Source organism: Epinephelus lanceolatus, chromosome 12 (assembly GCF_041903045.1).
Source record: "Epinephelus lanceolatus isolate andai-2023 chromosome 12, ASM4190304v1, whole genome shotgun sequence".
In the NCBI taxonomy this organism is placed as follows: Eukaryota; Metazoa; Chordata; class Actinopteri; order Perciformes; family Serranidae; genus Epinephelus; species Epinephelus lanceolatus.
In genome coordinates this window covers 4,467,581-4,484,931 of record NC_135745.1, presented here as the reverse complement: position 1 = coordinate 4,484,931, position 17,351 = coordinate 4,467,581, and the positions used below count along the sequence as shown (strand labels likewise).

Genomic DNA, 17,351 nt, shown 5'->3' with positions numbered 1-17,351 from the left:
ACACCTGACCAACTCTCTCCCAAATCCAAAAACTAGAGTGTTTAAACTCAAATTTGTGATGTCATATATAAAGCTTGGAGCTACTCCACTGACACGCATTGGGAAACATGTTCTAGATGACATGGGGAACATTTTCTGTTTCAGAGCTGAGAACACTACAATACAGTAAAGCTCATTTGGCTATTAAAAAAAAGAAAAGAAACATTCTGAGGGTCCACAAAATCAGTCTCCCATTCATTGAATATTTGGAGCAGCTCCAGATTTAATACACGATGACATAACAGGCTTTAGACTAACATCTCTGATTTCTAGCTTTATGAGAGAGTAGCATATGTTCACAGATATTGATTGAATGTTCCTATGCCATGCAAATAACATAATGGAATTTGTAATTTAGGTGGTGTTTCCCTTAAATTCATGAATTCAATTTGATTTTCTCTTTTGTCACTGTGCTTTTAATTGCAGATATCTACAGATGTCTGTGATGATTATAGACATTAAAATGATGACATTTAACTTGTGTTTGGTACTACTTATGTTCCTGCAGTTTTGTTACAGTGGAGACTTTTTATGATAAGGCTTGACTTGAACCTCAGCAGTCAATAATAATGCCTTTACATGCCAGCAGAAAAGAAAAGAAATGTTTTTTTTTCCTTGTCAGTACGGTGGCTGTTAGAGGCTGTGACATCGACTGCAGGACCTCAGAATGCTCTGTGCCATTTTAGAAAGCCAGCCTTGAATTGGCAATAAAATAAAATACAAATGCAGGGAGAACATTGCTAATAGCTTTGTCCTTTTTAAATGTACTCAAATGTAAAAATAATTTTGAATAAAAGAACAAAATAATAGGCCAGCCCCTGTGTATCATTAATATTTGCATTGGTTAAAAAACACACAAAAAATAGAATTACAGCCTTGCAATAATACAGTCAGCACAGTTTCAAGGTGGGTACCTGAGATCAGTGTAGTTCGATTCAAAATCTGACAAAATGTCTCTCCTTCTGCTCCACAGTTATGACGCTGAATAATGGTAAGAAAAGTGTTTTTGCAGAGCATTATGATGTCACAGTGAAGCTGACTTTGGGATATAAAATGTCATCACTTCACTGGGTCATCCTATTACACATTTGTGTGAAATTTTGTCAGAATTATTGTATTAATTTCTGAGTTGTGGCCAAAAACATGTTTTGTGAGATCAAAGTGATCTTGACCTTCATTCACCAAATTCTAATCAGTTCATTCATGAGTCCAAGTGGACATTTGTGCCAAATGTGAATAAATGCGCTCAAGATGTTCTTGAAATATCAGGTTTACAAGAATGAGACAGACAGATGGACAACCTGAAAACATCATGCCTATGGCCTCAGTTATCACAAGCATAAACAATCCAGCATACCATTGTCAAAAAAACCCTACATTGTTCTAGCCACATTTCAACGTTGGACAAGGGTAAGAATGAAGTTAAAAAAGAAAATGCTTGTGATTATAAAAGATTCAGTTCTTAGATTCATGCTAAATATATGATGTTAGGACAAAAGGACAAAGAGAGTGGATTCTTACTGTAGAGTGGTCATCTCAGTCAGTGATGGCTGTGTGGCTTTCAGGTAGCTGGCCCTGCGTGCCTGAACTTTGGGAGACGGTTTGGGACTCCCATCAGAGTCGCCGCTGTCGTCCTCAGCCATGGCTTTGACATAGCTTCCACTCCTCATCCTCCGACAGGGGATGTCGTCCTCCTTCCCCAGCGGAGAGAAGCCGCCCCACTCATCCTGAGGTACCTGACGACCAGGTGGAGAGTACAGAGGAACACTGTCAGGAGGATCCACTCCACTGCAGTCTGAGTCCCAGCCACCAAACTGGCTAACTAAACTGTCCTGATGGTACATGGAACCTATAAAAACAGAGCTAGCATGCTGCACAAAAATAAACACGATACAGAGCAAAATCTAGCATCCAAAAACAGACTGGTCTAAACTGATGGCTGGCATTTTTCTTAATCCACCACTCTTTCACACACATGCATCCATACACAGCTCCCACACTGCTGTGGTACAGTCTGTTGGCTAATTAGCATGGAACAGTACGTGTATGTGCTATTTCTCTGTGGCTAATTCATGCATCTGCTTTCCAGTTCTCCATCACAGATCAGTGTCTATACGTGAGCACAGGAGAGTGTGTATGTGTATGGGTGTGCGTGCATGTGTGTGTGTGTGTGTGTGTGTGTGTGCTTATATGTGTCTGCACTGATCTGACCTGAGGGCCTGTGCATTAATTGACAAAGACTTTGTTATATGGGTTAAGATACTGACTGGTTTTACTGACAATAACTGCCTGGATACAAATACATGAACTGAACAAACTTATATTTACAAATAAACAGAAAGTCATAGCACTCGAGTTTACAGAGGTTCCCGGAATACAAAATGATGGCAAGAGATATAAGAGGATCAGGTTCAATCAAATTACAAATTAAATAAATAAATAAATGTAAAAAAAAAAAAAAAAAAATCAAATTGGAATCCCCTCTATGTTATCTATGCAGGCTGATAGTTTTGGTTTTATTAATCCATTCTGAGATATCCCCCTCTACTTCAATACAATGGCAACCCAGTCACCAGAAAAAATGTTGCCATTGTACATTTCTGCAAACCACGAATATATTACATTTGCACATTATTATGTATACATAAAACCTTACATGAAACCTAATGTTTCTTTATGTTTGTTATGTTAGAAAATGACCAAGGCTTAAAATCACTGGTTTTGTGGGTACAATCCCTGCTGGAAAAGCAGCAATGTCTGTAAAAAAAAAACAAAAAACAAAAAAAAAAAAAAAAACTGCTTTTGTGTCACTATCCCAGCAAAAAATACAATTATATCTCAGTCATAAACTACCATTTTGTCTGGCACCATCCCTGCTTTAGAAACAGCAACAGATCACTACAAAACACCCACATTAGGTACATAAAAGTCTGCTGGAAAAAAGTGACAGGTTGCAAAAAACACCCACGTTTGGTGTCTAAAAAGCTGCTAGAAAAACAGCAGAGACTGATTAGATGTGTCCTCACAGTAAAAACACTGTCTAACTACCTGAAGTAATAATGTGTAAATTACATGTAAAAATGTTTAAAGCCTTAAAATAAAATAGTACTACAACTACTACAGTACTGTGCTGTAATTATACACAGTGTGTAGACTGTGTCAGTTTTTATCCAAAGTCTTTCTCACACTTCTCCATGTCTAAAGGAGAAAACAGAGAAATACAAAGAGAAAACAGCAAATAAAAGGAATCAATAAAGAGGCCTGCAGTTTAAGGGTGGTTAATTGGTGCAATTGGCTAATAACAACTTTCTTATAACTGTTTTTCTCAGTTTGACATGGACACTTATGATTCATTTGATATAAATGTGACATATGAGAAAAATATGTTGTTATTAAATAGCAGGTAAATTATATCAGATATGGTGAGTCACTGATAGTAATTCTGAAAATAATAAAAATAAGTTATGAGTTAATATTTGCTTATTTCAAAATGGCTCATTATGGACTAGTACAGGTGTTCTTCCTAACAGTGGAACCAGCAAACATTAAGAAACATTTATCATGAGAGTTTCTGTTTTGTTTCTTCTTTTCAACATTATGGATGATAATGATACCCAAATTACAGAGAGTTAGCCAGTAAAACAACAGGTAACAGCTTTTCATGCATGCCTGCGTTACCACAGCCTTCTCTCACAGTGGACATGTTTACTCATAAAAAGAGAAGCGCAGGTGGAACTAATAACAGTAATGAGACTCTGCTCCATTTAGCTGTGTCACTAAGCCATGACTGAGAACCAGCAGGCACAACACCAAAACCTTGGAACTGTCGGCACACTTGTATCAGGATACAGTCATTATTAATGTCATTAGTTACACCTGTGTGTGACCAACTCAAATGTCAGGAAACACAGGGATCTATAACAAATGTGGCCTTCAAAATCTTTAAAACTAACCTCACACTTTTCTGAGTAATTAGATTGTGTGTACTCTATTACACTATTGACTGATTTTGGTCCCCGTCTATAGTGTTCATTGCAACAGGCAGCAGCTCTTTGCCTCTTTCTAGAGACCAAGTAATGCCGTTCTCTAGCCCACATGAAAAGGTGCAAAAGAAATGTGATTTTGTATTTTACTCAGTGCCTCATATAAGGCAGAAGTGAAATTTGTTGTTTAAAATGACGATGACAGATGACTGAAAATGTGGCTGAAAGTCAGGGGTAAACTAGAATTACCACCTTGCGTTTGTGCCTATGCACACCAGTCACGTTTCTCTTACAGTTTACATATGTGTCTATGTAAGCATGGATGCTTCACACACATCTTCCCCTGACAGCACAGAAGATCCATACAGTCAGCATGGTGGACACCCAAGATTAGTGTCACCAATTCAGTATCTGACCAGATGTCTCCCCTTCTGTTCCTGAGATATGACGTCAACTCATCAGTTCATTCTTCAGTCCAAGTGCATGTTTGTGTCAGATTTGAACAAACTTTCCTGAGGGTGTTCTGGAGTTATTGTGTTAAAGAGAATGAGATAGATTTTAGGTCACAGTGACCTTTGACCTTTGAGCACCACAATCTAATCAGGTGATCGTTGAATCCAAGGGGACATTTGTGTCAAAATTGAAGAAATGTCCTTAAAATGACTTGTGGTATTGTAATGAACATTCAGTTCATGGGCAACAGCTCTGGTGGACATTCCTGCAGTCAGAATGCCAATAGCTAGCTCCCTCAAAACATGCGAGATCTGTGGTATTATGTTGTGTAATTAAACTGCACATTTTAGAGTGGCCTTTTACTGTGCCCATCCCAAGGCACACCTGTGTAATAACGATGCTGTTTAATCAGGTTCTTTATCACCCGCAATCAGGTTGATGGATTATCTTGGAAAAGTCGAAGCGCTCACTAACACAGATTTTAACAAATTTGTTCCCAAACTTTGAGAGAAATACATCTATTGAGTGCATGAAAAAAGTCCCAGTTCTATAACTTAAACCTGTGAAAAACTGGAGCAAGAAATAAAGTGCTGTGTTTAAAATCTTGTCCCGTGTACATACAAAGCAGATCCTCTTTCATGGAGTCCACCATATTGTTTGTCTACAGTAGCCCATGACAGACAAATCAAACACTGGCTCAAGACGGGGACATTTTTTGAGTTTTCACACTGGCCACTGTAGTTCTCCTACATGCTTTGCACACAGGAGATGTTTCAGCTCTGTAACCTCACCACAAGATGCCACTAAATCCTACACACTGGACATTTAAGTAACAGTCTTTAAAAAAGCGGCTCTAGTTTTATAATAAATATATACTAAGCTCATATTGCTTTGAGGTGTAGAGCAGGTATCAGGGCAGATATTAGTGCAAATCTGAAGTAAATCCAATCAGTAGGGGGAAAAAATTACATGATTACGAAAATTACATTTTCCACCACAGGGTGAGTCAATATATTTATCTATTTCATCGCTTTTTGCTGGATAAAAGGTTTTTTGTTATGACCATCCATTTCATGGACAGGACATAACAAAATTATGAAGGAGCCCATTAGCCTACATATCAACCAAACTTATGCCACATTGTCAATGCTGATTAAAATGTGCTGCCGTAGCTTGGAGCAAGTTAGCTAGCTAGCGAATGCTAGCACTCACATTATTGTTCACGGTACAAAATCATTACAGACCCAACAAACATTGGTGATGGCTTCTATTCAACAGTAGTTAGTACGAGCTGGAGCAAATACAGCACTATGTGTCAAGCTTGTGAGCATTTACTGCCTTCAGACTAGAGGCCAGAGTGAAAATTTGACAGACAATAACAGAGACTGACAGCAGGAGAATTGCACCGCTATTCTGACTAATTATATATGAATCACAGAGGGGAAGAGACTGAACTGATCAGCTCAGCTCAATGTCTCTCTCTCTCTCCCCCTCTCTCTCTCTTTCTGTGTGTGTGTGTGTGTGTGACGTCAAAGAGACACAAATGAGCAGTTTGGCTATAAAAAGAGAATGCGGGGAAAGGACCAGCTGCAGTAGCATCAGCAGCGCCTCTCACCCACGCACAGGCCTCACTTCCACTGCGGCTCTGTACTCATTCTACTGTAGTGGCTGAGGAACAGTGGAACGCTGCTTTCTATGCTTTACACTGTCATTAGTGCAGATGCTGTTTATTGGAGATTTGGTGCATTTTAAGGTTTAACAAGACAGCCAGTCCCCTATCTATCTGTCCATGTTTTAAGAAATAATTCTCTCTGCATGTGACATTCACAGTGATCGCGTGTATACAGTTTGTCCAGAGCATCTACTGTGTGTTTTCTATTACAGACTGTAGATTGTTTCCTTGGCAACACTTGGCTGTTTTGATGGCTTAAGGCAGCCGCATTAGAAATAACAGGTACTGTAACAGTGCAGCCAGCAGCCGTCCTAGTGATATGCTTAAGATAATATAATTTGCAGATTAAACATTTAAAGCCAAGGAGAAGGGTGGAAGCTTTAAAAGGCCAGTTCATCCCAAAATCAAAATATATATTAAAGTAGTGCTATTTATCAATCTAGATTGTTTTTGGTGTGAGTTGCTGAGTGTTGGAGATATCAGGCATAGAACTGCATGTATATGACACATATACAATAATATACATTAATATAAAACTGATGTAACAAATGGATGTTATGTAGACGTTCCACGATTGCTATCATCTGTGAAACCTTCTGACAATATGTGAAAACAAAGAAATAAAAAAAAATGAAAAGGTGGCTGGTCTCCATTGTTGTTGAAATTTTTGCTGTTTATTTTATTAGCTGATGCAATGATCACTAATCTGCCCAAAACACTAGTGTTAAACAGGTGGAATATTCCTCCCCTAACTGCACAGTGTGTCATTTACAGTATTCCAGGAGACATTCAAAACTGAGTAACAACTGTGTGCTTCCTCTTCCTGTCACCACTCCTGGCATGACTGCAGTATTTTTGAATAAAAGTCTGTATCACAGTTAATGAGTCACACTGCTGCTTGTTGAGACTGACAGCAGGCAAAGAGTCAATGTATTTATATATGGAGAGAGTCTGAGCCACTAACTGATCTCTTTGTCTCTTGCCCACTCAGGTCTGCTGAATCCTGAAATACACAGTCTTTCTGACGATCAGTTCCATCAGCTGGGGTAAAAACAGCCCCAGTTTGTGCTTTTCGTGTATTAGTATACATTTGGATCACAGAGGTAACCAACAGTTTCTCTAAAAGAGAATTAGTCAGCAATGTTTGAATATACCAGCAAGGGTTAAACACTGCAATGTAATGGTCCAGTCCTTGATTATGATTAGCTGAGCTGCGTTCTGCATTCTGACACATAGCTTTGAATGCATAACAATTTCAGTATTACTGCACCAGTTAGTCACCTATCAATAGGATGCAAAGTTAAGGAAGGTAACTGCCAACTGAAGACTGAATCATTTATCATTCGCTAGGACGTGAAATGCTCAGACAGGCAGACCCTGCAAATGTTTGGTGCCCCCCAAAAAATTTTGAAAAAGGGGCCCCCAATGGTGAATCATTCTGGCAAATTTTGCCTTGTCAACTATAAACCCTCATAAAGCACCTATGTAGGCACTATACAGTGCACCGCCACAGCCCCTAGATTTATACTCTGGGGTTTCTGTGAAGTGCTATAAAGTTTGGTTGACTCAAAATCACACATTAAACACGGCTTAATAGTGACAATTTCAAACACAAGTACACAAATTATAACTCGCAGGATTCACAGACAAATCACTTGTCTTTTGCTGGACACATTTTGCCCACAAACACAACATGCTAATGTTCAAGACACCCAAGGAGGATCCTATTGAGGTTTTATAGAGGTGGAAGGAGCATGGTAAAATGGCATCTGGCGCAGCCACTGAAAGAGGCTTTTCCTCCTTTGGATTTGTAACTGAGAACCCTGCTTCATGTTAGTGACTGTAGCCTGTGTGTGTTAAATCACGGGTGTGGGTCGGATCGTGGGACTTTAATTAACGGGTGTGGACAGGTGCGGCTTTGACTTAGACATAATGATGGGTAACAGGTTAGTTCTGGTACTGAGCTTTATGGGTATAGGCGGGTGAGTGTTTTCAAAAAAGGACCCGTGCATGGCTCTGACCCACTTTGTCCTGTCACTTGAAGAAATATCTGTCATTGCAGCTGCCTAATCAAGCACCTGCCTTTATCTCCATCCAAAGCAGGCAAACTGCATATAAGCTAACTATGGTAAATTAACCATGTCACTTAAGGTAGCTTGCATTTTTTGTTTGTAGCTGACTATGTTCACTTTTCTCTAGCAATGATGTAAGCTGCCAGCTAACTGAGCTCCACTTTGACAAAAATGATGTTACTGGCAAGTGACAACAGCTAGAGGATGCTGATCATAATAGCTGCTGATGGTAGATACATATGAGGTTTTAACGTAACTGCAACATGATGACATTTTTTTTTTCTTTCTCCTAATGTTAGGTAGCCTATACTAAAACCAGTGGGGGTGGACCTCTTTGGCTGCATGTGGCCACAGATTTGTAAAGCAGACTAGTTATTGCATATTTTGCTGTTGTGTATTTGTGTTTGTTTTTGTTTAAACATTGCCAGGTATATGTAGTAGCCATTTTATCTGCGTCATGGCTTACAATACCCCCTAGCTGTTTTAAAATCATTGTAAACACAGCCTCTCATGGCTCATCGCTTAATTCTATAGTGCAGTGGATAAAATACTATTTCTTCCAGACTAGTCTTCAGGGACTCTGGAAATCCCCTCAGAACAGTGCCACTGTTTTTAAATGACCTTCTGGGTTTCTCGTAAATCATCTTTTACAGAATCTTGTTCGATACATGAAAGGCATAAACTGGGCAAGGGTCAGAAATGACATACTGATGCAGTGTAGAAAGCACTACACCAGACATACGCTTCATGATTATCATGTTCAATTGATAGACAACCAATAATCTGCTGTTTTTTATGTTGAGCTGCTGGAAGTCTATTAATATGGCTCATCTGTGCAGGATGTGTTGTGATTATAGACAGAAGCTTAATGCCAATCAAAAGTGTCAAAGCAGACACAAAAAAGTGAGAACCACAGGGCAGTGAGTATGACATGACTTCTTGTACAGAATACCAAATTTATCAAGACAACAGGTAAACATGGAGGAAAAGAGTTGGGTGTGCATTGACAGCAAACAGCATCAAAAGCAGATGAAAGTGGGAGCAGATCAGGAAGACATTAGAGAAACCAGGATCTGTCACTGATAGAACCCTGCTACAAATAAAGGCCTGGTTCTCTCTGCAGCTGAGCGAAATAAAAGTCTAGCCAGAACCTCACAATTTATGTTATACCTGGTCTTTTGCAGGATGACTCTTGTGTTGGTAATAGTGATGTATATTATACATGTGTAGGCTACTGTTAAAATTCAACCACACACCATACACACACATTCAAACACATGGTTATCCCACACAGCACAGTACAGGTAACAAATTAACAACAGCAGCAGGTGCTGGGGAGGCCATTTAACTGTCACAGCTACAACTTAATACACATTCAAATGAGTTGAACCACATCTCTCATTTGAATTATCTGTATCTCTCAGATATAGAATTTATTTGGCAGCCAAAACACATTTAGGGCCCTATTTAGATGGTCTAAAGCGGACGGCGGAGGGCACATAATCCATGTCGCAAGTGTCATTGCTATTTAGATGCAGGCGCAGTTGTCATTTTCACGCCCTGCGCCCTCGTCGTCTAACTAGCAAATAAACTTGCGCTTCTCTGGGTGTGTTGGTCTAAAAATGAGGAGTGGTCAGGCGCAGTCATGGCACGTTGCTAGTTAGATGACGTAAAAAGCAAATGCGCCAGTGACCAACAAAAACCTGGTCTAAAGTCAACGGCGCAGTATTTCTCTGTTAAACAAGTTAGTAATATGCGTGTCTAGGCGGGTGCACAACGCGCGTGCACTCTGCTCAGACACACACGGAGAAGCCACACATATGCAAAAGATAACAAATAAAAATATGATTACAATGTGAAAGGTTATTATTGTGCACATTAAAATATTTATCAGAAACACGTCTTAATGGTCAGTCATTAATCAGAATGATCTAATCGCAGTAATAATGATCATCATAATTTGTAATAATGACAAATGAAATTGTGAAATTATCTGACCACTCAATCATTTTTTTGATTGAAAACCAAAGCCCACACATTGCATTTATTTTAACATGTTATACTAGGCTACATTATATACTAGGCTACATGATATTATATTATTATATTGTTATCTGAATGTAGAGAGGACACACATGCAAATAAGAGGCAGAACACAGCTCTAGGAACATGTGAAAACAATTAACAAACGTGGGTGGGGGAGAAAACGCTGAATAGGTCCTAGCTGCAGGATCAGCACCTTGGGGAGCTCCGCAGCAGTCCTGACAGCTGTGCTCTGTAAGATCTTTCTTGTATTAGTGATCCCACACCTGCTTTACCTCGGGGAGCTTGGGTGCCTGTCTGCTGTCCCCGTAGATCTGGTTCTGATGGGCCTTCACCTCCCGCACAAGGAGATCCATCCCCTTAGCTGTAAAACGCTCACTCTTTCCAGTTGGTAGGTCCGCCATCTAACTAGCTCTCCACCATGCGCTCCAATCGCGCCTCTTTTAAAGGGAATGAGAGGTGACATTGAGAGGTGACACTCTGATTGGCTTATTGAATGATACGCCCAAAACACACCCATGACTAATTCACAGAGTAAGTCCAACCCTTTTAGACTCTCCGCTATGGTGCACAGTCTAAAAACGCGCTGTCTAACTAGCAAGTGACTGGGACACGCCCATGCGCTGCACGCCTGGCGCTTCGCGTTTCAGACCATCTAAATAGGGCCCTTAGTTTGTACTGTCAACAGTAAAAATAGAAATGCAGTTAAAATATTGGTTGTTGACTGTCTCCCAGAAAGCTATTTAAGTGTGATCCTGTAGATTTGAGACCTTCTCTTACAGCTTTCCATCTGACCAGCCACATTTTCATTTATTTATTATTGTTATTATTATTATTGTTGTTGTTGTTGTTGTTGTTGTTGTTGTTCACAACCTGAAAATAAGATGAACATAATAAATCAAAAATATGTATTGGATACACTGAAACAACCAAAATGTTTTCACTCCCAACTTGTGAAATACAGCAGCTTGGGCCATCAACTATGATGCGCTAGATAGCTCTCTAGTGTCAGTTTTGGACGTGTCAGGGATGGTGTATCTTTTTGAAATAAACTTCTGTGTTCACAGAAAATGTAGATTTCCTCAACTACTTTAGGGTTTAGCAACAAAACTACTTGATAGGTTTAGAAAAAAAATCATGGTTCAGGTTAAAATAAGTACGTTTATTGTGTAACTTGACTTATACTTAAACATTACGTCAAGTGAGGTATTTCACATGACTTAAACTGCATTGTAAAGTTCGAAAAAGACCTCAAGATAGGCTTTTGCTTTTATGTGGAACACAAACAGTGGTCTCCTGGGTGAAAGTCCTGTGTTTGTTTGACGCATCCACCACCCTGACCTCCTGCCTACTCAGACTTTCTTGGTCTTTATACTGGGGAACTGCCCATTGGTTCGACAGCCCATTGGTTCGACAGCCCATTGTTCCGACCATATTAAACTCATTGTTCCGAAGTCTGTTCCGAAATCATCATGATGCCCTGTGGTTAAGGTCTGGTTAGGTTTAGGCACAAAAACCATTTGGTTAGGGTTAGGAAAAGATCATGGTGTGGGTTAAAATGAAAAAGAAAGTGACAAACTCATAAGCCGTGAGCCTGCTCCGCCTCAAGCCGGTCGCGGCGCACCATATGCCCGCCGCAAGCCGTTCAGCACCGCGGACAGTCGGACTAATGGGATGTTGAACCAATGGGCTGTCGAACCAATGACATGGACCCTTTATACTGTGTCATGGCTGCGGGTTTTACACTGGAGTTAGCTGAAAGCCCACTACGTCTCATACAGATGCTAAAAGGGTGCCTTGTGCGTCTATATCACAACCAAGCTGCTGCACTTGACACCCTGGGGTTGATATCAGGTTGAAATAACTGTTCTTTACACAACTTATTTTTAATGAGCGACTTAATCCAAATATTAGCGGTCAGAACTAGGCAACTAGTCATATGATTAAATCAGTTTTATCATACTGTATGATTAAAGTTTAACTGGGAGGTTTGGATTACTGAAACAGACGTGACAGGATCAGCTGAGTGTTTCATCAAAGAAGACTCACCACTCTTTGTCTTGTTAAACTAAAAAAAAAAAGCTCAGTCCATTGACGATTGCAGAGGCATGGTAGAATAATCTATGGATGATTATAAATACCAATTTCCACAGCACATTAACTAGACACTATCTTTTGGAGATTGTGGGAAGTTACTCATGGAATTAGTGTGAATTAGCTACACCTGATAATCTCCTCCTGGTGATAGCTGTCATTTCAGTTTGACATTTAGCTGTATTAAACGATCCTTGAAAATTATTTCTGATGACTTTGAATTGCAAAACAGTATGACAGCACAAAAACTTAAAAAACTTAAACAAACTTAAATGTGTGCTAAGATTGGATGATCAGGGTATTAGTTAAGAAAAAAAAATAGTTAGGAAAGAAGTAACTCTGCAAGAACTACTTACAAGTACTACTGTAGCTTTTCACTTTGATCCAGGATAAGCTGTGGATTAACACACATTTCTGACAAGCCATCTTGATTCTGCACTGTCTAGCAGGTTCATAGTAAAGTTGAGAGATGTACTCATCCCTCCTTGCTACATTGTTTTGCTCAGAAACGTGGTTTCACGTCTGTCCAATCAGAACAACTTGTGGGCGGGATCTCTGACTTGCTTACTGATTTAACACAAACGCAGACAGACTGTATATCTATGCCATGACAATAAGTCTGAGAATAAAAGATTGTTTTAAGACCAAAATACTACTGTGAGTTATAAATGTGGGTTTTGGCGGGCAAAGCACTGAATTTCAAGGTGGGTGTATCACCTGAACGTTTCATTTTGAAACTTTATCAATTTGGCAAAATATTTCCAAAGCTAAAATATGGCCATATTCTTTGGCATTAATGGGAGTTGGAAGCTGATAGTAGTTATTTGGCTCTAAGAACCTCACCAGGTATGAACACGTGTTACAGTGATTCAAACACAAGTGGACAAACACCTGTGTCTATCATATGTCTCCAGTTGACCACTTGTTCAGATTAGGTTACTGCCTACTAGGCCGTAAGGTGAACACAGTTATCGTTTCATCTCGTTCCGACATCTGGGGACTACACGATCTTTACTTCATAAAAAAGATCGATACATGTTCAGTTAATCAGCAGGAGTTCGTAGTTCATAACCCCGCAAGAGTCCTGTGATCAGGGTCGTAATTCGGCACTTGTTCCATCTGAGCGTAATGATCAGTTCTGCCTGAGTGTAATGAGATTTGGTACGCGAGTGGTGGCACGGCCGTCACGTGATCGCGCTACACCAATAAGGTACCCGCATTTCGTGTCGCCATGGTTTCATTCAGCAGAGGAAAACAGACCCGGAAGTCCTCTAAAATTAAGCAGAAATGAGCTGAAACAACGCTATTCACATTGCCGTGTCCATGAAACACGATGAGACAAATAGACAATAAGCAAAAATGTCTTAAAACACATTTGATTCAATACCTGGGCATAACCGATGTATTATTACATAGACAACATAGCTGTCCAGTACGGAATACGAGAACGGCCATGTATTTTTTTTTTTTTTTTTTTTGTGCACTGTTATCTCGTGATAACGACTTATTATTTCGCTATCTTGATATAACAAAGATTGTTTTCTCGTGATAACGAATTAATTATCTTGTTATGTCGATATAACAAAGATTGTTATCAGCTGCCGATATTAGCAAAAAACATGCATCGGATCGGACTGCATGGAAAAATGCAGACCCAAGAAGTCCGATCCAGTTTTTCACTGAGACCAATCCAGGTTTTCCTGGCCAGCCCAGCACTCCGCGATTCAAGCAGTCCATTCCAGTGATTCGCTCCAGCTCTTATTATCAATCCACCAGGCCAGCATGCAGATGGCAGATGGAGGGTAGGAAGAGTAGCAGTCAATTTAGTTAACTGACTATTTGTTTTCTGCTCTGGTTTTTTGAGAGTGATATTTTTATTTGGTTTACACTCATACTGTTTAAGCAAAGAGCACTGATGGCATTGTTTTGGGCACAATTAGTGAAATTGGAGCCATGGATGGACTATTGCTTGTTTAAACAGGCTGGCACTGACACTACTAAAATAACTGAAAAGGAAAGGCTGCATTGTTTGTTAAATGTCAACAATGTCTTGTGGTGTTAATCTTTTTTTATTTATTAGGGGGCCAAAGCACAAGTGTGTGGAGTCTTGCTGCTATTTTAATTTCAATGTTAGACATTTTAAAGATTTCTTGTGTTGATTTATTTTCTATTTATTAGGGGGCCAAAGCAGCCAAAGCAAACCAGCTATATTTTTTTATTTAATGTTAATGTTCAAGTTTAAAGTTTGTTTATTTAACCCTGTTATCAATAAACAAGTCAGTTTCTCATACTAACTGTTGTGGATCATTCTAACTAACCCGATTAAGTAGTTGTTCTTGTTAGAGTAATATCGCTTGATCAAACCTTTTCTAACATGACTGACAACAAAATAAGTGAATATGTATAATATGCGCTTGTATCGGATCTGTATCGGTATCGGCCAAAACTCAAGGCTGTAATATCGGTATTGGATCGGAAGTGAAAAAGCTGGATCGGGACATCCCTAATGAGCTACGAACTCCCGCTGATTAGCTGAACATGTATCGATCTTTTTTATGAAGTAAAGATCGTGTAGTCCCCAGATGTCGGAGCGGAAATCAGTTTCTGAGAGACTTTTTCTGATTCACCTTACGGCATATACGTCATGAACACAAGGAGGATAAAGGACCCCACCCACAGTTCCACATTATCCACTCTCTAATGCAATGGACGACATGACAGCTCTTCAAAAGTGAAGCCAAACATCTGGATTCCCCCCGCTGGCTGGCTGCAGTATAGGCCAAAATCAATACAGCATGGTACTGCATCAACATTATTCATCACGCATCAGGACATATGTGACCAAAAGATATTTGGTCAAATCTGTCCCTGACCACCTTGGCAAGTGGTTTGAGTGACTGGATCACAATGTGTCTTGGTGGTGGTTTACACCTGTATTGAGATCCACTTGGGATCACCCAAGATGCATGTTATTGTTTCTTGGGTGATGTGATCCAGGTGTAACCAGGCTCAAAGAAGCTCTGTGCCATTTTCCTGGAACTCACCAAAACACAATGTGTGTATCACTGAAGTCTAACGAACTTTAGAGAGCATTTCTTCCTCAAAAAACATTTCTAAAGCCTAGCTTTTTTATGAATTCCTGCATTGTTTACATCCAAATTAACTAGCTGCAGTCCTCTCCTTTGTCTCTTCTTGTTAGCATGTTACATATCTTGGCCTGTTTTGTTGGAAGCCATGTAATCACTGTTTTAAGTTTAGTCAATTTTGCTCAAATTAAACAATAGAATTTGGGATCCTGAAATAAAGGAAAGACTGATAAACTTAGCAAAATCAATAAACTCAAACCCTATTTAAATTTAGTTGAACTACCACTGGGTATCAGCCACATGTACTCAAACTCTTCTACCTCCTATATGTAAAAAACACCTCCCCAACACTTAGCTCAGCGTAGCACTTGACAAAACTGCACAGCACAGCACAACAGCAAGCCATCAAGACAAAAACAGTGAAGAAAAGGCAAGATCACTGGTAGAGAGGCAGGAAGGGGAGCACTACTAAATTAAAAATGAGGTCTACAAACAGGAAAGGATGTCGTTCTTCATGAGTTCATGTCATTACCTAGCATTCAGAGAGTAAGGCTGCTACTGGCTCTGCACTTACTTCTCTCTTCAACTCAAAAGGAGGAAAGAGGAGGTAGAGGAGAAGGAAGAGGGAGGCTCTCCAAACCAAGAGGAAGTAAAGGAGGTGGAGGTGGGTTGGTGGGTGGCAGGGGGTTGGGTGGATAAGAAGCGTGGGGGTGAGTTGGGTGAGTGGAGGAAAGGCAGGAGGAAAGGAGTAGTGGAGAAAAGGGAAGAGGTGGCAGTGGGGTTCTTGGGAAATCAGAGTAATAGACTGGTGGTAGGAAGCAATGTTCCCTCTAAGGCTGGGGACACACTGCAACATGTTTATACTACCTGACTCTAAATACATATGGATGATTTAATCTATTAACATTAGACCTGTGTAGGGTATAAATTAGCCATAGTTAGGGGGATGCTAAGAGGGTTAGCTTATTGAATTATCACACTGTTTAACACACTGCAAGTTGTTTTCAGTCCAGCACCCCAACCCCAAATCTGTGTGGCCATTATGTAATTTATAGGAGATTAGTCAAGCACTAAAGATCCAAATCATTGAGCATGACTGCTATTTTATGACAATATTAGTTGAGTTTTCTTTTATTTTTGCATCAGTGCGATGATATTCTTTGATTTGTCAGGTATCTACTTCATGTGCCAGTCAGCTTTACTTGAAAACAGTTGAACTTCCACAAAATATACGCTGACTGTAGACTCTATACTTGGAACTCACCCCTGGTTTCAGCTAATAAGAGTATGGTAGGTGGTCCCAAAGACCAGCTGATAGCTTCATTGCCAATGAGCTCTCATCCCAACTCATCAGATATTGCTGCTTTAGCAGTGCCAGTCACGTATTATGCGCTAGGTATCCTGCGTTTGTTGTTGATGTTGCCAGACACTGTGTCAAATTCCGCCTGTTACATGCATTGTGTTTCTTCTTAATATTCTTCTGTTTTTACAGAAGTTTCTGCATACATTCTTTTTCAAAATAAAATTACAGTGTCAGTAAAACACAGCATATTTATGTTTATTTCGTTGTGTGGTTAAGTTTAGGAAATAAAAAATCATGGTTTGGCTCAGGCTCTCTGTATTAATTGACGCCGCCTATCTGTGTATCATATGCAAGTGCTGTCTGTCCAACTGGCGGTATACCACCAAAGGTTCTGTCCGGATGTGTTACAAACTGAGGCCACCTGATAGTGTAGCATTCCACTGGAGGCTTTTGGCCTCAGTGTCTGATGCCGAAATCACTGACCAAACAGTAGTGTTTGATGACTTTGGAATAAGAAAGGGCTGTTGATACCTGCTTTTGACCAGCAAATTTTAACCCCACAGTTTTGGCTGGTGTTTGGAAGATTTTTGTTACAAAAAACTTTCT

At 39.8% G+C, this 17,351-nt stretch overlaps 2 protein-coding genes across 5 annotated transcripts in view; one reads left to right on the top strand and one right to left on the bottom strand.

Annotated features, from left to right (window-relative positions):
* Positions 1 to 17,351, bottom strand: part of LOC117272438 (disks large-associated protein 1-like) — a 231,903-nt gene that overhangs the window by 93,326 nt on the left and 121,226 nt on the right. For all 4 annotated transcript variants that reach the window (XM_033651367.2, XM_033651369.2, XM_033651370.2 and 1 more), the window contains exon 4: positions 1,561 to 1,775. In XM_033651367.2, coding sequence (XP_033507258.2) covers positions 1,561 to 1,775 — 215 coding nt within the window. The remainder of the gene's footprint in view (positions 1 to 1,560; positions 1,776 to 17,351) is intronic.
* Positions 1 to 17,351, top strand: part of LOC144465062 (uncharacterized) — a 226,475-nt gene that overhangs the window by 155,887 nt on the left and 53,237 nt on the right. The gene's annotated exons all lie outside the window — the stretch shown is intronic.